General features: G+C 39.6%; 1 protein-coding gene across 1 annotated transcript in view; it reads left to right on the top strand.

Annotated features, from left to right (window-relative positions):
• Positions 1-21,050, top strand: part of SLC25A24 (solute carrier family 25 member 24) — a 47,517-nt gene that overhangs the window by 21,735 nt on the left and 4,732 nt on the right. The window contains exons 2-8 of the mRNA XM_083359062.1: positions 2,500-2,626; positions 5,035-5,122; positions 6,274-6,385; positions 9,097-9,255; positions 11,409-11,558; positions 14,552-14,659; positions 15,341-15,508. Coding sequence (XP_083215188.1) covers positions 2,500-2,626; positions 5,035-5,122; positions 6,274-6,385; positions 9,097-9,255; positions 11,409-11,558; positions 14,552-14,659; positions 15,341-15,508 — 912 coding nt within the window. The remainder of the gene's footprint in view (positions 1-2,499; positions 2,627-5,034; positions 5,123-6,273; positions 6,386-9,096; positions 9,256-11,408; positions 11,559-14,551; positions 14,660-15,340; positions 15,509-21,050) is intronic.

The following is a 21,050-nucleotide window of genomic DNA, read 5'->3' as shown; positions in this document are numbered from 1 at the left end:
GTCCTCATATGGAGAGGGAGTGGGCCTCCCTCTTGACTTTGCCCTCATACCCATCATGAGCAACCTGGTTAAGGAGAACAAGAAGAGCAGCAGCAGCCTTGAGGAGGAAGTAAGTTCAGCTGGGCGCCACCTTGGGGAAGTGGAGTTGGGCTGGGCATTTGACCTCCACGCCACCGTCTAACCCACCTCCCAAGGCCTGAGAGGAACAGTGAGGCTCCTCCAGTGGACCATGCCTTGGCACTTGCCCCAGTCCCATCTTCTTCTGCCAGAGACCCTCAGATCTGTCCCACTCCTGCCCAGGTCCCCATTGGCACCATTGATGCGAATGATGTAGAGCTGGCCACGCCCACCCAGTAGACCACGCCCACCCTGGTCACACCCACCTGGCCTGCCAAGGGCAACTGCAATGCTGATGCGGCCCTCAATGAAATTGAGTTTGACACCCCTGGTCTGAGGGGTTTTTACTTGGGGACACTTTAAAAGTATCGATCTGCAATACAGTTTCCAGATCCTGTCTAGATTATCCACTGCCAACCATGTTTTTGTAAAAGTTCCTATTTGGACAATCCTGTCTCCAAGAGTTCTTCTTTCCTAAGATGTGGATTGGGGTGGGTTCTGACAATATCTCAATGTGTTTGTATACTGTATCTATGTATTTGGAAAATATAATGGGCGGTCCAAATAAACTTGGGAGATAGGAAGAAGAGCTGCACCTTAGAGAATGGTTTGATAAGAGACATCTGCGTCCATAGGAAGGATAAGAGTGGAGAAAATGAATCCAGAGGGACCCTACGCAGTTTTCTGGAAAGTAACGAAAGGGAAGGAATGTGCTTTCAGACATGCAAGATTCTGCAGTATTTCTGTAACCTTACAGTAAATGTAGTATTGCTAATTAGTAAGAAAGTTTTGGTTTCCTGCCTAGACTACCTTGAAGGACTGGTGGGCTGCATATGTTCCACTCTAGGTCATGTGATTAGGAGAGGGGCTTAGAATGGAGGAATTGACAGCATTATTGGAAGTTGCCCAACTCATTATCAGAAATTGTTTTTCTAACAGACAGACAGTGCTAAATTCCTTTAGTTAATTTCTTTCCAGCATCCTGTTGGGTTGGAAAGAATAAAACTGAATGTAGCATAGAGGAAGCTCTTCAGATTTTACTGTAGTCTGATTTCTATCATTATATAACTAACCTTTTAAGGGACACAAATGAACAACATTTGCAGGACTAAAGATTCTCCAGTCCTTTTCCAAAGAAATGTTTGATCTGATCCAATATATCAGTTCATGTTTTTAATATTCCCATGTGTCTTAATGTATGGAAATTACACTGAAATCATACCTACTGAAAAAATGTCATACGAATAAGTCCTTTGATAATATTTGGCAAACAAAATATTTTGTAGCATTAATATCTATATCTAATTCCTGGTCAGCTGCAATGGAAACAATCCATCATACAACTTTTAACCATTTCAATTCTAAGAATTCTTATAATTATAAGAATTATTTTTTTTCTTCAACGTTTATTTTAAAAACACCCCTGGGCTTGCTCTCTGCTTATTTGAAGGGAGGGTTGACTTCCCCCCTCCCTCTCCACGGGAGGAAGGTACTTAGCAGCTTATTTAGGTGAAAAGAAGAAGATTAAGGTATGAGAGGTATCTTACCCCCGTCTCTTCCACGCTGCTTTAATGTTGCCTGATGGTAAGTTTGACTTCGGCTGTCTGCAGCCTAGTAACTGGCCATATTACTATGGCCAGTCTTTCGTCCACCGGTACGAAGGGAATGCAGGCACTAACGGGGGGGGGTTGCGGCTCCCCCGCATTTCTGCAAAAGCCCCTTCTATCTGGTCGCCCCTCCAAGGCGGCTCTTTGGCCCTTTTAGGACCCCCCAGCAATGCGAAACTGGACATGGAAGACAAGAGCCGTCCTCCAGATGTCTATGTCGGTTGGCTTGGCAAACCAGAAGTCCTAATTTAATTATAAGAATTAGACTTCATCTAATAAAGAGCCTTGGTGGAGCAGTGGGCTAATGCCTCCTTACGTAACACCAGCTGCCTGCAATTATTGCAGGTTCGCATCCCACCAGGCTCAAGGTTGACTCAGCCTTCCATCCTTCCAAGGTAGGTAAAATGAGGACCCAGATTGTTGGGGGCAATAAGCTGACTTTGTAATAATGCCGCTTGGAGGGGGGGGGCAAAAGCCCTAATAAGCAGGCATATACATAGAATGAAGGCTATTGCTAAGCACATTTGATTTGTGCTTAGATTGTAAGCTGCCCTGAGTCTTCGGAGAAGGGCGGGATATAAATGGGATTAAAATAAAAATAAAAAATAATATTGTTTTGCTAAGCAATACTTGTTTTGTTTCTCATTCCTTCCTCTTTCTTGGATATTTTGTGTGTCTAGTTACTGATAGTCTATAGAAATAATTCTAAAGTGAGAACCCACTTGAAATCATATGCAATATTAATAATGTATATTCTATATATTTTTCTTAACAGAAAATTTTCAGGGCTGGTGACACTAATCAGGATGGAAGACTGGACTTTGAAGAATTTACACATTATCTTAAAGACCATGAAAAGAAAATGAAGCTTGCATTTAAAAGTCTGGATAAAAATAATGATGGTAGGATCCAATTTGCTGCTTTAGCTGTATATGTTAAGAGTGCAAATTTAATACAAATAAATAATAAAGCATTTCCAATATGAGTTGACAATGTATTAACAAATTAGTCTTTGCAATCTTATAAAATATGGGTATTCATTAATTTCTTATTAATTTATTAAGGGAAATAAATTATATGTATGAAAGAATAGTCACCAAAGGGTTCTTTAAATCCTCTGGAAGTGCCAGTAAAAGTAAAAAAAAATCAAATTAAGATTGTTATTTATTGATATAGAAATGAGTGCTCAGAGTTAGATGCTGAAACTCTTCAACATTGAAAATGTATCTGTCATGAGGTTGGTGCTGCTGCTATGAAGCTTTGAGAGAAGGATAACTTAGATTTGTAATGCAAAGCCAGTAGAGGTCTTACAAAAAGCAGCAGCCTACAATATCATGTTTTGCTATGCTAAAGTGCTAAACGGCAGCATAGGAACCATATATTGCTAAACTACAACTTCCAGTAGCCCCAGCCAGCTACTGGATGATGAGAGATGCTGGGAGTTGAAGTTCAGCAGTATCTGGAGAATAAAAGATTTCTTTGCTTGCTTTAATATCTTGGGCCAAGATTCTTAACTCTGTTAAGTTTGCGGCAGAATTTGCTAACTGATAAGAATTCTGTTCCAAGCAATAACGTAAAGGTAAAGGTTTCCACGCACATGCGTGCTAGTCGTTTCCAACTCTAGGGGCCGGTGCTCATCTCCGTTTCAAAGCTGAAGAGCCAGCGCTTGTCTGAGGACATCTCCGTGGTCATGTGGCCGGCATGATTAGACGCCAAAGGCGCACGGAGCTCTGTTACCTTCCCACCGGAGTGGTCCCTATTTTTCTACTTGCATTTTTACGTTCATTCGAACTGCTAGGTTGGCAGAAGCTGGGACAAGTAACAGGCGCTCAATAGTCCTGAATTATTCTTGGCAGCACCCTGGTTCAGTGAGACTTATTACTGAAAACTATTTTCTACCGAAAGGATTTACCACACTCTTCACTGTACAGCAGAACTAACAGCCAGGAAAGATTTTGTGAAAGTCCTCCCTATTTGTTAAGTACTGGGTAAGACACCGTTACCCAGATACTGTGCTGAATATTTCTGAAGAAATGTATTCTATTTTGATGAGAGCATATGTGCTGCTATTGTTTAGAAGTAGCTGGTGAAGGAAGCTGTAGTTACTCTTTAGCATATAGTGGGGCAGAGATTATAAAGTGGGATTTAACATACCCACCCACACCCATGTATCACTTATATTGTTCATCTGATGAAAAAGAATAAGCATCAGGGAAAATAAATTCTTAATTCCCCCTTTCCTTATTTTTCAGTTTTTTAAAAAATTAGCTTAGGAATGGACAGAATCCAACTGAAACCCTTCTCACATGAGAAGTATACATGAGTGTGTTTGTAAGGCCAAATAGGGGCGGGAGAGAGCCATCTATGTTGATTTAAAATCCCTGGAGGAAAGGCAGTACAAGAAGGGCCAGAAAATGGGGATCAACTTTCTCATTTATAAATGAAGTAAAGTCACTATTATTCAAATATTGTTCAAATCTTGCTGATGTTCCACATCTAACTATATATTGTGGCAGATTTGCCTTAAATTTCATGATACCGTGGTTTGTGGCACCAACAGTTTTAAGCAATTGTGATGTTTCAGGGTTTAAATACAGAATATATTTCTTTTAAAAATTATTTTTATAATGTATTAAGTTGTAGAATCTTATCAGACTTCTTCAATCTAATGCTGAATTACAAACCCTTAATCCCCATCCAGCATAGATACAGATCACTCCATTCAATGGAATACATCTTATACGGCTATTATGAGGACCCAGATTGTTGGGGGCAATTAAGCTGACATTGTAATAATGCCGCTTGGGGTGTGTGTGAAAGCCCTAATAAGCAGGCATATACATAGAATGAAGGCTACTGCTAAGCTTGTAAGCCGCCCTGAGTCTTTGAAGAAGGGCGGGATATAAATGGAATTAAAATAAATAAATAAATAAAAAATATTAAAATATCTGGTAAAAAACATGCATGGTGAAGAAATGAGCCATATACACTTAATTCCTTAAAATTAATGTCATATATTGATAATAGTATAATAAATAAGTGGAAATATATATCTGGGAATTAGAAACAGTTTGTATCAAAACTCTATCATATCTATGGTAATGATTAAGGAAATTTATACGCTGTGCAGCATGTCAATTACAAGTACACTGTACTTTTATATAAGTGAAAAGAAGTTATCCTCAGATATTTCATTTGTGACTGAATATAATAGGTATCAATATTAAAAATTCTTAAATCTGGATCAGTTGATCTGAAATGGTGAAAGTTGAATAATTATTTTCACTGTTCTTTCTTTCTTTTTTTAAAGGTGTCATTGAAGCCACAGAGATTGTTCAGTCCCTGAAGATACTGGGCATAGATATTTCTGAAAAGCAGGCAGGCAAGATTCTGCAAAGGTCAGCAGTTATTATTATGCCTGGTTATTGTAGTGACGCATGAGAAGGCATGTCTCTTAAAAAATAAAATCACAAGCTGGATGTGTTCAGTATTGTACTCCATTGTAGTAGGATGGTTTTGAATTATTATATTAGTAATGACCTTGCTTTGAGGAAGGAGCCAAGGATGGACCAGGATTTCCTGAGACAACTTGTGGGACAGGTTGACAAGCTTGAAACAATCTTGGAGGTATTCATAGTATCTGAGACACAACCCCTTTATCTTTAGATCTGTGAGACATAATCTTCTTCCTTAGCTTAAGGTAAGGAAGGGTGGGTGAGAGGCAATATTTACAGAATTAACCCATGATTGTGGATAATTTTGTAAATTATCTCTTACTATATAGTCCTATATAGTCCTATATAGACTGAGTTTGCAGAAGATTTATTTGAATCACAATAAACCACATAAAATCACTGTCTGGCTATTTTGACCCAAGATATTAATATGTTGCTTGTAAGTATTTGTTGCTTGTAAATATGTTTAATATTAAGTCAAAAACATATTTACAAACAACAGTGGCTGTTTCATATAGCATAAACATTATGTAAATCAAATCTAAGCAAGTAAAATTGTGTTTAACTCAGCCTTCCCATCCTACATATTGAACATTCATGGTTGGTAATACTTGCTAATGTGTGGCAATAACAATATATTTGGATTTTAGTATACAGTTCAACAAAAATGTTCCTCTTCAGAGTCAAACTGAACAGGAACATGATAGCATTGTTCAGAGTTTTCTGGAGACAAGTTTTCATATTAATGAGAAGCAAAAAGAAATGTTTCCTTTCTGTCTTTCTCTCCCCCATCTTTTTGAAACATTCTTCTAATATTCATAGATGACAAGAAATTTTTGCTTATGAAATCTTGTATATATTTATAGGAAACTTTCCTTAGTGTGATAAGGGGGATCAAAAACAAACAGTGTTCTGCTCTGTAGAACCTTTGGAAGCCAAATAAAATACCAGATTGGAGCATCTTGCACATTAATCTAACGTTAAAGATTGGCAGAGTTTAGAATGTGCATGTATAATGTACTTTGAACATGATTAAGTAAAAAAAATAGCAGAATCCATTGTAAAATTCTGGTTATTTCATGTTGAATGTTTAGCATGGATGCCGATGGGACAATGTCAGTGGACTGGAATGAATGGCGGGATCATTTTCTCTTTAATCCTGCCTCAGACATTCAAGGAATTGTCCGTTATTGGAAACATTCCACAGTGAGTACGATTTGCATTTTTAACACAGTCCTGATCTGGATTATATCTAAATAACCTGTGCATTAGCTTATTCAATGATTATGCTTGGCAGCTGTTCCTTTTTAAGTTAAAACTGAAATTCTTGTCTGTGTTTAGCTAACTAAACAAACTTGCTCCAAAATTGATTGAAAACCTTGTTCTTTGCCTCTTTTTAAAAATGAAGTACTTCACTTTAAGTTCCATTTAAATGTTGATTTAAATGGAAAGCCAGTTTGGGATAGTGATTTAGGACCCCAGGCTAAACCTGGGAGACCATGAGTCCTAGGCCTGCCTTAGTCACAAAATCAGCTGCATAAGTTTGGGTCAACCATTCTCTCTTAGGAAGATGGCAATAGCAAACAGTTTACCTAAACATTTCCAAGAAAACTGCATGGACTTTTCAGGATAGTCACCAGGATAATGACTTGAATCCCCTCCCCAATTTAAAAAGAAAATGCTGACAAACCCTATTCCTGCAGATGATGTGTGGATTTCCTTCATTTTTCTTTTGGCAGACTTCATGCTTGAAAAAAATCTACAATTCTTGAAGTCCTGATAAATTGAAAATGCTGATTAAATGTTAGTGGTTATTATAATCACTAACTGAATATAAACAGTTCAGACAGCATAATGGAATGATTTGGATGAGTCAACAGAGTAATTTTGCTTCTTGATGGTTGTTCAGCTGTGCATTCTGTTGAACAGCTGATGGTCATACAAGGGTGCAGGTATGATCAAAAGCAGCAGATTTTGTAATAGAAATGATGAACTAAACTGGTTTCTGGTCTGCAGCCTTCAGGAATGATAAATACTTGTAAGAGATTCCTGAAAAGTAAATATACCTCTCCATTCTTGATGTAAGAGTTGGTGATTTCTTGATTTCCAGAGTAAAATTCACAAGTAAAACAAAGTCTATTCAGCTTCATTTCATTCAGAACAAAGTGCCTTTGATTTTTCTTTCTTTCTAGAGTTAGAATTATTGCTTTGACATCCATTTGCACCTTGACTAGGAAAGGCATCTAAAATGTGGATGAAATCTGAAGTAGGGAGAGGATTGATAGCTGAAACTGATACACTTAAATATAATCCTTGATACGGCCATTTGTTCGGCAACTATTTGAAGTTATGACAGTGCTGAGCAACTCATGGTTATGGATGGTCCTCAAAATTCTGGCTGTCCTAGTACTCTTACAGTCATGTGATCATGATCTGCATGCTTGTCATCTGGTTCACTCTTATGACCAGTTGAAGAGTCTCAATCATGTGATCATCATTTGCAACCTTTCCTACCAGCTTCCCCCAGCAATTCAGTGGTGAAGCTGACAGGGAAGGTCACAGGTCACTGGGGTAAGTTTCCCCTGTCCACGCAATCTACCTCGTTTAGCGATGGAATTTCTGGTTCCAACTGTCGCTGTAATTTGAGGACTACCTGTTTTTAAATAAAAGTTTTAAATAATTAAATACTGGTCTCTGGTCTTTGACTGTAATACACTTAAACTTAATAATTAAATACAATTTGTATACATTTGCTAAATATATATTTAAATTATATATTGTCAATCATTGCTTTAGTTTACCTTTTGTGCTGACCTGCTGAATGAAATAATGAAAATAAAAGAATATAGCTACCCTGGATAGTGAGATGAGCTTGCATGTAAGTTTAAAAAGTAGAATAGAATAGAATAGAATAGAATAGAATAGAATAGAATAGAATAGAATAGAATAGAATAGAATAGAATAGAATAGAATAGAATAGAATAGAATAAGCAAGCAAGCAAGCTCCATGTCTTCATGGACCCATGGGAGAAGGTCTGCCTGTTAAATCTAAATGTCTGCTAAATTAAGGTTTTATCTGTCAATCCTAATACCAGTAACAATAGTTAAGAGAAATCCAGAAAATATTGCTCCCTCTCTCTTGTCTACCTTCCACATTTCCCTATAGCCCACCTACCTCCCATTTTGTCCAGTGTCCTATTTCTATGTCCTGCTGGGAAATTGCTTTGGGTGCTGGGAGTTGGTAATGATGTTGGTTTTATGGTTATGTTGTTTTATTGTATCCTTGTGAGCTGGCCAGAACCATTGTATATAAGATAGGTGGTCATATAATTTTCAATAAATAAATAAATAAGATAGTGTGGATTCACATTTTAACATATAAATTTGCCAGGGTTCACTCTGGGTAAAAAAGTGCCCTCTAACCCTGACGTTTTCTTATTGAAGATATATTAAAGAGTCATCTAAATATTCCTTATGGTACTTTTTGCTTTGGTAACTTGAAGTTATATATGAGGAATACATAATATTGATTGAAGGTTTTTTTAAAAAGCTAGGATAAAGTAATACATCATTGGCTTAATAACACTTTTCAAAGGTTAATCTTAGTCTTTCTTAAAATATCGCTGCAAAGACATTCTTTGTAATGATACATTAAGATTTGCCCAGGGATGTAAAATGCTTTTTAGATGATGTCTTTATTACAGCCATATTCAATTCAAAATTTTTAAATTAATTGTATTTACAGTGGCAGAATTGTCAAAATGATGGATTGTAGAATGTATCGTGTGTGTTTCTTTTCAATTTTTAGCTGAATGTAATTGTGCAATCAATGTCTTTTTTGAAATAAAGGCAGATGGAATTTAAGTCATTCATTCTCTTGCTTGCTCTTTCCCGTTCTCTCTTTTGCACTTTAACAGGTATTAGATATTGGAGATAGTTTAACTATTCCTGATGAATTCACTGAAGAAGAGAAGAAGACTGGCCAGTGGTGGAAGCAGCTTTTGTCAGGTGGAGTTGCTGGGGCTGTGTCTCGAACAGGCACAGCACCCCTTGATCGTCTCAAAGTTATGATGCAGGTGGGCCTCTTAAAACAAACCATCTGAGGTCCAAGAAGCTTCTTTAGACATCTTAAAAAGTTTGGATGCAGGCAGTCAGAAGAGCAGTTTGTCATATTTTATCAGAAATAGTTTGCTCTACAGATGGATGGACTTAGAATTGATCTACTTTGCTTATTATCAAAATCCCGAGAATTCGCTAACATAATCAGAATTAGAGAATCAGAACCTATAGCATTGTTTTTAGCGTCAGGACTGAATGTGACTCCCAGAACTATTGCACAAAAGTCCATTCCATTTGCTCACCCAAGGTTTCTTAATTTCAACAATAATATTTAAGACTAGTGGTGGGGGGAGGAAAATTATTTTGATGCTGCTATTGTTAGTCAGAAACCCTCACTAATATTCGATAGTTCTGTTGTGATTCAGGGTCAGCCTGTTGGTTTGGCAGTTGGGTTGGACGATTCAGAGGAGGAGGGGGGGTGTTGGAGAGCTTGCTGAGGATAGCCTTGGGGCTCTGCAGAGCCCTCAGCCAGGCCCCTCCCACCTGGTCACAACGCAGACCCAGCTGTGTGAGCCTGACAGCGTGGATGAAGATGACCCACAGCTGGCCCTGTTCAAGGACGCCCGACGCAGGAGGCAGTCAAGCAGGAGTAAACAGAGGAAGGCAATGGGGCACCTCTGAAGGAGGCAGAGAGAATCCATACCTTGAACTGTTTAAAAGGGGAATGTGTGGGAGGACTGGTTTGCTGAAGGCAACCGTTTGAATAGCTCCTGTTTCATGGTTCGTGTTTTGTTTTGCTCTGTTTGCTTTCGTGTCCATAAATTTGGCAGGCTTAGTTCCAGCCTCTTGCCTTCTTGTAAAGGGGTTGTCCCTGCCTTTTCTGCAGGGCCGGTAGTAGGCTGGTACAGAACAAGTTCACCTAGACATTCTTAATAGATTTTCTTTCAGCCCACTTTAATTTCGGCAGCCAATGGCCAGATGGCAGAAGGAGTGGTAGATTAAAAGGGTTCTTAGTCAAATAAGACCATGCATGCAGTTTGAACCATATAGAAAAACTGAGGTGGTAGTACTCTCCAGTATAACCAAGCCTCCCTTTGGTATTGACTTTTGGCTCCCAGAATAGTTGCCTCAAAGAGAAGATGTAGAGTAGAGGTCCCCAACCTTTTGGGCACCAGGGACCGGTTCTGTGGTGAAAGGTTTTTCCACGGACCAGAGAGTGCCCCGTGGACTGGGGGTTGGGGATCCCTGCCGTAGAGAATTAAGACATGTTGGGGAAAATGAAAGAAGGTATCTATAGTCTTCTCCTGCATGCCTGCACTCTTCCCTTCCACCTGTATGTGATACAGATAGTCCTCGATTTACACCAGTTCCTTTAGAGACCGTTTGAAGTTACAACTGCATTGAAAAAGTGACATATGAATCGTTTTTCATACTTACGACCACTGCCGCATCCCCATGGTTACATGATCAAAATTCAGACTCTTGGCAACTAATTCACATTTATGACAGTTGTAGTGTCCCAGAGTCATGTGATCATCTTTTGCCACCTTCTGACAAGCAAAGTCGATGGGGAAGCCAGATTCACTGACCAACTGTGTTGCTAACTTAACAACTGCCGTGCCACAACTGTGGCAAACAGGGTCATAAAATGAGGCAAAAATCACTTAACAATGTATCACTTAGCAACAGAAATTTTGGGGCTCCATTGTGGTCATAAGTCGAGGACTATCTGTACAGAAGTTTCATGCTTAAGCACTTGGAGCTGCCACATTTACGTTCAGCAAGGAAATCAGTATCGGAAGAGAGAGTTGAATAAAAATAAGAGGGTTAGATATTGCTGTTTCCAGCTCAGATATTGCTTTTTTCTTTTCCCATTTAGCCTAAAGAAGGAAGGGGAATAACACACTTCTGCATTTTTAATGGCTAGGTGGGAGCCTTGACAAACAGGTTTTGTCGTTTGTCACAAAAGAAACACAAAATCTGAACCTTCAGTTGTGTGTACCAAACGCCATGAGACCAGGCGCTATCCTAGTGCATAATCTGGAATGGTTCCCATTCCTTTCTTGAAAGATTGGCTTGCTTTATGCTTCTCTTGAAGGATAAAAGAGATTATTATGATTTAGCATGATTTCTATATATGTCAGTTAATTATGTTTCCTTTTCCTTGTAGGTTCACGGCTCGAAGGGGAAAATGAACATAGCTGGTGGCCTGAAACAAATGGTGAAAGAAGGAGGAGTCCGTTCCCTTTGGAGGGGAAATGGTGTGAATGTTGTCAAAATTGCACCCGAAACAGCTATCAAGTTCTGGGCCTATGAACGGGTAAGGTGTTAAAAACATAGGAAACTCTGATAAGCTCCTCCTTTTGTATAAGACTGACATTCACTGAACAGTACAGGTAGTCCTTGACTTACGACCATAATTGACCCCAAAATCTCTGTTGCTAAGCAAGACAGTTGTGAAATTTTACGACCTTTCTTGCCACAGCTGTTAAGCCAATCACTGTAGTTGTTAAGTTAGTAACGCGGTTGTCAAGTGAATCTGGCTTCCCCATTGGCTTTGTTTGTCAGAAGGTCACAAAAGGTGATCACATGATCCTGGGACACTGCAACCGTCATAAATACATGCCAGCTGCTAAGCATCTGATTTTTGATCATGTGACCATGGGGACACTGGAGTGGCTGAAAGGGTGGAAACTGGCCATAACTCACTTTTTCACTTCTGTTGTAACTTCATATGGTCACTAAAAGAACTCCTGTAAGTCACGGACGACCTGTAGTAAAAATTGTCTTAACCATGGATCTCAGGATTGTATTTGTCCATGAAACTACTTTCTCATGTTATGTCCATTTCTAGAAGAAAGCATTCTGTTAAGCTACCTCCAAAGGTAATATCTTTAGCTAGTACTGTTTATGTCTGGTTTTTAAAAATAGTTAACATTTTTTTAATCCTGTTTTTGTTAGTCCTTCAAGGTAGACCATGCTAGGAAACCAAAGTCATGGAAGCCAATACTACTTTTATTGTAAAGCTATAGTAACAGACTATTGCAAGTCTTCAAGTGCTTCCCCACTCCCTTCCTTTATCTTTCTCAAAACAGGGGACAGCCTTGTTGGTGACATTTTCTCAGGCTACAGTTCTGCCCTGTACTCAGTGGGTATTTTTTAATCTGACTGTTGTCTTAGTAGCAGTTCACTACAGTTTCTCTACTTAAAAACAGACCTAATGGTCTTTTGAAGAAGAAGAAGAAGAAGAAGAAGAAGAAGAAGAAGAAGAAGAAGAAGAAGAAGAAGAAGAAGAAGAAGAAGAAGAAGAAGAAGAAGAAGAAGAAGAAATGAGAAATCTCTCTTGACTGGAGTTTTTCAAAGTTGAATGCGTATGTAGAGTCAAATTATAGCTCATTTTTGCTTCAAGGATACCTATAAACTCATTTGATCCTTCTTAGTAGTCTTAGGAAATTGAGACCCAGTTTGCTATTCAGTAATGGTTAAGCTGGTAGGCTAGAAACCAGGAGACTTGTGAGTTCTAGTCTCATCAGCTGGGTAACCTTGGGCCAATCATTCTTTTTCAGCCCTAGGAAGAAGGCAAGGGCAAACCACTTCTGAAAAACTTTGCCAAGAAAACTGCAGAGACTTGTCCAGGCAATCTTCAGGAGTCAACACTGACTCAAAGGCACACACACAGAATCTCATGAAATCAGCTTGACAGACAGAGAACAATTACTTCAGAGATTTGAAGTTGTTCAAGGAAATACAGAAAACAAATCAGTATTTTAAGTGTTTTCCTTGTCAAAATTCCCTCTTTTTCCTTTTTTGGTTTTGTTACATTGTGGGTCCCCTGTGCCCTCTGTATGTAACATAAGAAGAGAAAGTGGGCAAGTGTTTGAGTCTTTGTAACAGCTGAAATAGTTATATGCTGCTGAGCTAGATGGATAACAAAGCACCTTGAAAAAAGTTTACTGCATCATACTTGGACATTTGCAATGCTATATTTGATACAGGCTGAGGGAACTGCGATACATCAAAAATATTCTCAGCACTTTCAACCATCAGCCTTGCTACAGATGTATCAATCTTTTTTATGCTTTTTCTTTTTCTCCCGCGTAAAGAGAAATTTCTTAAACTAGAAAATTATCCTGGCACATATTGAAGGCCCCAGTGCCAGTTGCAGCTAAGTTTTGCTGCAAATATGTAGAGCTCATATTTTCAGAACTTATCCTTAGGCACAGAATTGTCTTTATTTCACCCTTCGTAAGACATCTTCAAGTAGTAGTAGTAGTAGTAGTAGTAGCAGCAGCAGTAGCTATATAGGGCCTACAGAATAATAGAATAACAAGAGTTGGAAGGGACCTTGGAGGTTTTCTGTTCCAACCCCCCTGCTCAAGCAGGAAACCCTATATCATTTCAAACAAATAGCTGTCCAGTCTCTTCTTAAAAACCTCCAATATTGGAGCACCCACAATTTCTGGAGGCAAGTTGTTCCATTGATCAATTGTTCTAACTCTCAGGAAATTTCTCCTTAATTCTAGGTTGCTCCTCTCCTTGATTAATTTCCATTCATTGCTTCTTGTCCTGCCTTCAGGGGTTTTGGAAAATAGGTTGACTCCCACTTTCTTGTGGCAACCCCTTAGGTATTAGAACATTATTATGGGCAATGACTAGAAAATACTCAAATTAATAATAAAACAGAAAAACACCATGATAAAAGCAAACTAATAGCAGCAAAACTAAAGCAAAGCAGCCAACTTTGTACAAATTATATGAGTGATAAAATTTATATCTCACTGCTGCAAAAAGTTATATTTGTTTCTGAGAGCTAGAGGCAGGGCTTTTTTTCTCATAGAACGCTCAGAATGGAGTTCCGGCACCTTTTTTGGATGGAACCTTGTAGGGTAGGCAATGCAGGTTTTATGACATGTATGAGTTCCGGCACCTTTTTCTTTTACAAAAAAAGCACTGGCTAGAGGTGAATGATATCCAAGGGATAGGAATTCAGTAATGGTGGAGCAGGTTATGGAAAGCTTTGCTATATATTCTTTGTTTGGCCCATCATTAATGTCATCATGGGAATTATGCTTATTCAATTTTGACCATGAAAAACGAACCCCACCATGGATATTTATATCAATATTTGATGTATGAATAGAGTAACTATTGGGTAGCCTGGAGCTGATGACATGGTGCAAGAACCTACTGACTAAATTATTTGCTTTGACATGTACACATACAGAGTTTATGCACATACCAGGGCAGAATTATTATTATTAGTTCTGGGGGCTAGAATTAATGTGCTTTTTTTTGTATCTTGATACTTCTTAGTATAAGAAAATGTTTGTTAACGAAGAAGGAAAAATAGGAACCATTGAACGATTTATATCTGGTTCTATGGCTGGAGCAACCGCGCAGACATCTATTTATCCTATGGAGGTAGGTATTGGATAATATCATCTTTTTTAATAATGCCCTATTTTATTTTCCTCCCTCCCTCCCTCAGTATGATAATCTGATATTAAACTATATTTACTCTAAAAATCATTTAAGCTAAGGAGAGTTCCATTTTAAAGCATTTTGTATCAAGCATACATTTTACATGTGCAGAAGACCAAGTTAAAACTCTCTTCTAATTTTATTTAAAACATCAAAGTCTCAGATATCTTTATCTGTTGTTAAATGATTTTAAGACCACAATGGAATTATTAGATACTCCATCTGAAATAGAGTTGCCTATAACAGCTCATCTTTGTTGAGAACTATGGCATGTATAATTTAAAGGACTTTAATCTAATTTGAATCTCCCAAGTTGTGCACAAAAACTATAACCCTATTTCTACAGAATAATGTACATGTTCCTATTTAAAAATTTACGATGATAGGGATATCAGCCAAAATTAATTGATGTGAAAGGAAATGATTTATCTCTAGAGTGATTTACTTGTCCTTAAGTCTTGTTTGGGCCATACATTTCTTTTTAAACTCCTTTTTTCATATGTTAACTCTCACATCTGTAAATATGACCGATACTCTGGATCTATATTAAAGATTAATTTGTGATATAATATTTAATTGTATTGTCTTCTGAACTATTTCTGCTCAATGCTATTTCTTTAGGTATTAAAAACAAGACTGGCAGTGGGTAAAACAGGTCAATATTCAGGAATGTTTGACTGTGCTAAGAAAATTTTAAAAATGGAAGGGGTGAAAGCCTTTTACAAAGGTTACATTCCTAATATTTTGGGAATAATTCCATATGCTGGCATCGATCTGGCTATTTATGAGGTGAGTTGACATATTTCATAATAATGCAGTGAAAAAAAATGTTTTGTGGATAAAATATTTGATTCAACCCAGAACGTAGACTCAACATTTCTGTATCTTTGATGCCACTGGTTGCACACTGCATCAATTTATATGGGCAGATCAGTTTTCGTGACTTTTCCTTAAAACATTAAGATAGGTACCGTATATACTTGAGTATAAGCCGAATTTTTCAGCCCACTTTTTGGGCTGAAAAATTCCACTTTGGCTTATACTCCGGTCAACAAAAAAAACTTACCGAGGACTTGTGCGCGGCCGAGGCTTTGGTGCTTCCGGGATTGCGCGCACCTCTCCCAAGCAGCCGCCGTCCGGAGACCTGCCGAAGTTTGGGGAGGTTTGGGGAGGTGCGCGCGCACCTCCCCAAACCTCCCCAAACGTCGGCAGGTCTCCGGATCTCCGTGCCTTGCCTGCCTGCTTCTTTCCGCTGCAGAAAGAAGCAGGCAGGCAGGTCACGGAGATCCGGAGACCTGCTGACGTTTGGGGAGGTTTGGGCACCTCCCCAAACCTCCCCAAACGTCGGCAGGTCTCCGGATCTCCGTGCCTTGCCTGCCTGCTTCTTTCCGCAGCGGAAAGAAGCAGGCAGGCAAGGCACGGAGATCCCGAGACCTGCCGAGGTTTGGGGAGGAGATCCGGAGACCTGCTGACGTTTGGGGAGGTTTGGGCACCTCCCCAAACCTCCCCAAACGTCGGCAGGTCTCCGGATCTCCGTGCCTTGCCTGCCTGCTTCTTTCCGCAGCGGAACGAAGCAGCCTGAACGAAGCAGGCTGCTTCTTTCCACTGCGGAAAGAAGCAGCCTGCCTGCTTCTTTCCGCTGCGGAACGAAGCAGCCTGAACGAAGCAGGCTGCTTCTTTCCGCTGCGGAAAGAAGCAGCCTTCTTTCCGCAGCGGTAAGAAGCAGCCTGCCTGCTTCTTTCCGCTGCGGAACGAAGCAGCCTGCCTGCTTCTTTCCGCTGCGGAACGAAGCAGCCTGAACGAAGCAGGCTGCTTCTTTCCACTGTGGAAAGAAGCAGCCTTCTTTCCGCAGCGGAAAGAAGCAGCCTGCCTGCTTCTTTCCGCTGCGGAACGAAGCAGCCTGAACGAAGCAGGCTGCTTCTTTCCGCTGCGGAACGAAGCAGCCTGCCTGCTTCTTTCTGCTGCGGAACGAAGCAGCCGGCGGTGGAGGCTTGCAGAACGGCGGATCGGCTTATACTCAAGTCACCAACTTTTTCCAGTTTTTGGGGGTGAAATTGGGGGTCTTGGCTTATACTCGAGTCGGCTTATACTCAAGTATATACGGTAATATATATAGGGAAATTGTAAGCTTGTATGATAATTCTGAAGCTTTTTAGTGCTACAGGGTTATCAATTATATTGTGAAGATGCTGTGAAATCTTGATAGTTTAGTCAAATCTTACCTTCTATTACTAAAACTGGTATAGAACACAATTTTAGGAGACACCTCAGGAGCACACGTGATATCGTTGTTACATAAGCTGCACTGGCTATCAGTTTTCTTCTGGTGTTTGGCTATTGTCTTTAAAGGCCTTTATGGCCTGGGTCCAGAGTATCTGAACAACTGTCTCACCCTGATGGACTAATCTGCCTCACTTGTTCCACTGGAAAGTATCTACGTTGGATCCTGTTGGCCAAAGTATTTCAGCTGGTGAGGTCCAGAAGAATAGCATTTTCTGCTTTGGGTCCCGTCTTCTGGAACATTCTTCCATCAAGTATGACATCTGCTGCCACACTCCTTGCTTTCCAGAATAATCTAAAAATGTGGCTCTGCCATTTGGCCTGGGGCACTGACGGGCCCACCACATTGGGGATGGCTGACAAGTTAGAAAAAAAATTCTCACCCCAGGCCATTCATCATCTTGGTTTTTAACGTTTAACTTCTCTATTTAATTGTAATTTTTTTTAGTACTTTTCAAATTTTTATTAGATTTGAAGGTGCCCAGAGTTGCTTTGGTGAGATGGACAGCATAGGAATTTAATAAATAAATAGTCATGTTATGGTAGAATGGCTACTTATTTAAAACGTTAAGAGTTTTATTAGTGTGGTAACTACTTATCTTTTTAAATTCTTATGTTCGGCTAAACCATGCTTCATTTTAACCAGGGGTAGGCAACCTTGGCTCTTTTATGACTTGTGGACTTCAACTCCCAGAATTCCTGAGCCAGCCATGCTGAGGGGAAAGGGAGAGGTTTCCAAGCTGAGCCCTGCTGGCTGAGGAATTCTGGGAGTTGAAGTCCACGAGTCATAAAAGAGCCAAGGTTGCCTACCCCTGAGTTTAACCATGATTTAAGGACTGGCTTTACACATTGATCTCAAACATAAAATGTAGCTTAGGATATTAAACCAAAATCAATAAGCACTATTATAACTTGCACTGCTCTCTGAACAAATTGGAGGAAAGAACAAATTGGAGGAAAGAAGATATATTAATGAAGTAGTGATTAATGCTAATAGGAATTATCACTTACATAATTTACTTTGTAGTAGCTTAATGAGTACTTAACAGAGCAATCACAAAAGAAATCTTTGCAATGCTGCAATGAAGCATGGCCGGCTATGAGAAAATCCAATTTGGGTTTACAGGAATAAGTCCTTGACTTGTTAGTTGGGACTGCAATTTTCATCATTAGTTGGTGCAGTTATAAAGTGTGGTGTTACATGACTGCACTGCACTGTCTTCTGATGACAATCTTAGCTCTCCCCACTGCAGTTGTTAACTATGAATCATGTTGTTTGTCAATGCGGCAAACATTGACATGTTTTTGTCATGGTTCTGATTAATGAGACAATTCAAACAAAATTCAGGCATTTTTTATCTAAAAAGTCTTAATAATGAAACACCGGCGGCACTCATGGATGGATGCCAGAATCTGAAATCTCCTCCCCTAAGCCCATCGTATCATACACAATTCCCACCCTTATTTACACATCATCAATCACATTATCCAATTAGTTTTACATATGAAGTTTCACTTCCCTTTCTGTGCGGGGCTATTTCTTATCTTTTCAAAATAGCCGTTTGACATTTCCCTCCCTTCTGTGATTCAAAGCGAAGTAGTTTAAACAAAAGGCTGCCTCTTGTATTGTCAGTGCAAAAACACATCAGTGTTTGCAGCATTAACATTGTTAAGCAAGCACCCACCCCAGGCCAAGCCATTCTAGGTTTGGTCCCTCCCAATCCTGAGTCTCAGTGAATAAGGAACTGCATCCAACTCCCTCCAATTGACTGCCCCTCCCCCATCTCTGTCCTTTGGGACCCATTGCACCTTGCCTTGCACTGTACTGTGGCTGCTTGCCACTCCCTGGGAAACATAGCAAGCATCCAGTTTCTGAAGTGCCTTCTCTCCCCAGCCCACGTCCCAGCAAACAAACATTCTTTTGCTCTCCAGCAAGTACCGGCAAGCATTCATTCACCCAGTGTGCTGGAACCAACAGCAGGAAGGAAGGGCTCCCTGGTGTGGGAAGTTAAGAGATATGTCGGTCTGTCCTCTAGATTCCCATATGAGGTCAAAGACTTAGGTTGATATCTGACTTTCTCAGGGGAAAGCAAGCAAGTTGGTGAGATTCCAGCGTACAATGGAGTCTACAATAAAGGAATCTCTTGACCTCAGTCCCAGAGCCACTTTCATTGTTTGCACCTGACGCTCAACTGCCTTCTCGCCCACTTCTGTGCACCAAACTTTCATTTTTTGTACCCAGCTTCTTGCTGCCTTTGTTGTCTCCTTTTCAAACCCAGCTTTTCCGGAAGAAGTTTCTTACACATGGCTAGAGCTGCAGTTTCTGAAGCTAGCACAGGCTTTAGCCACTTTTGGAAATGGATCCACCCCCCCCACCCCCTTTCCCAAAAGCTAAAGCTGCATTGATTTTGGAAAGTAATGCACGGTGGGTTTTTTTTTTGTTTTTTTTAAACCCTTGTTTGATGTAAAAGAACAAAGTGCAATAACTATAATTATAAAATAAATCCTTCTGAATTCAGGGCATAAGAGAAAAATATTTATGTGAATGGAAGAGCATAGAAGTTCAAGAAAGTGTTGAGTGTTTAATGTAAGTCAGAATAACAATTTATTATTAGACCTGAATAGTTAACACAGCTGTCTTTCTGAATTTCATGCTTTTTACCTAGCTTCACAGCTGCTGTAGTTTACACTAGTTTCTGCTAATGGCTGCAGGTTATTAATCTTCATGTACTTAAACATGTTTCACGCTGAAATAATGTTCTACCTCTATTTGGCAGCATATGCTACCTGTCAGCTATTTATTGTGTTCTTGGCAATTAGCTGAGCTGACGCTTTCTTGTTCTATAATACCCCACTTAAACCTAATTCATTTCCATTCTATATGAAGAGATTTTACAAATGTCAATTATCATTTGTAGTGCATATCCATCTCTTAATGAGCTTCATGTTTACACCAGCCAACACTTGGCATTTGCATAGGTCAGGGGTAGGCAACTGTGGCTCTTTTATGACATGTGGACTTCAACTCCCAGGATTCCTGAGTCAGCATGGCTTGTTCAGGAATTCTGGGTATTGAAGTCCACAAGTCATAAAAGAGCCAAGGTTGCCTACCCCTGGCATAGGTTATACCCAAGTTTTTTATTCAGAGATGGAAGTTTGAAGGTGGAGTCACTGGTGGTCATGATGATGCAAAACCCAGTTTCATTTTAGTGCAAAAGATTCTGTAAAAAACAACAGGTTTCTGACATTTAATTAGGCCCAGCCATAGAGGGGCTGGAAGGACTTACTTGTTTATGAAAAGGGGAGAAAGATGAGTGTGCTGATAGGAATTGTGATAGTGTTCCTGTAGTGAGTGCTAGTCAAGAGGGACTTAAAACTCCTTCCATTCCTATTTGCAGGTTTTTGTAATTTTATTGATTTAAAGTGCTTGAACACTTCAGAACACTTAGGGAAAAATAAATATGTATGTAATATGATTGTAAATCATTGGAAGTGAACTTTTAAAAATTACTTTCTGTCCTCTTCTAAGACTGTCATCTCTCCTCATCATGTTGTCAGACTTGGAGTATGGTGGCTAAGGGGAGAAATAAATTCAGTCCTTATTACAGCATAGCTAGTCCCACTGTAGCCAAGGGAAAGTTGTTTATCTCTCCCAAGTAGAGTATGCTGTCCATCCAAGCTGCTTAGAGCAGAAGTGAAAAGAAGAATGTAGTACTCAGTAAGACCTTGACTTATGAAGCATTGGATCCTGGCTTTCTTGCCCCTCAGTCAGCCTTCCTCAACGTGGCATATTCCAAAACTGAAAATAGAGACTATCCATAATGGTCGAGTTCTGGAAGCTGCAGTATCAATATAGCTGAAGAATGCAGATTCTCTTAAGTATGTTTCTGTAAGCATCATTATTCTGTGACTTACAGATGAGTTGTGAAAATTTATAAAATAATTTAGTCTTGCACATAGTCCTCCAGACAACCCAATCAGCCATGTGGCTAAACCCATAGCCAGATCTTTTGACATACCAGTTACTAGTCAGTCCCATCTCAGGGTACTC

This window comes from Vipera ursinii (genome assembly GCF_947247035.1).
Source record: "Vipera ursinii genome assembly, chromosome: 3".
Lineage (NCBI taxonomy): Eukaryota > Metazoa > Chordata > Lepidosauria > Squamata > Viperidae > Vipera > Vipera ursinii.
The sequence above is the reverse complement of the archived record's forward strand: the minus strand, read 5'-3'. Positions and strand labels throughout refer to the sequence as shown.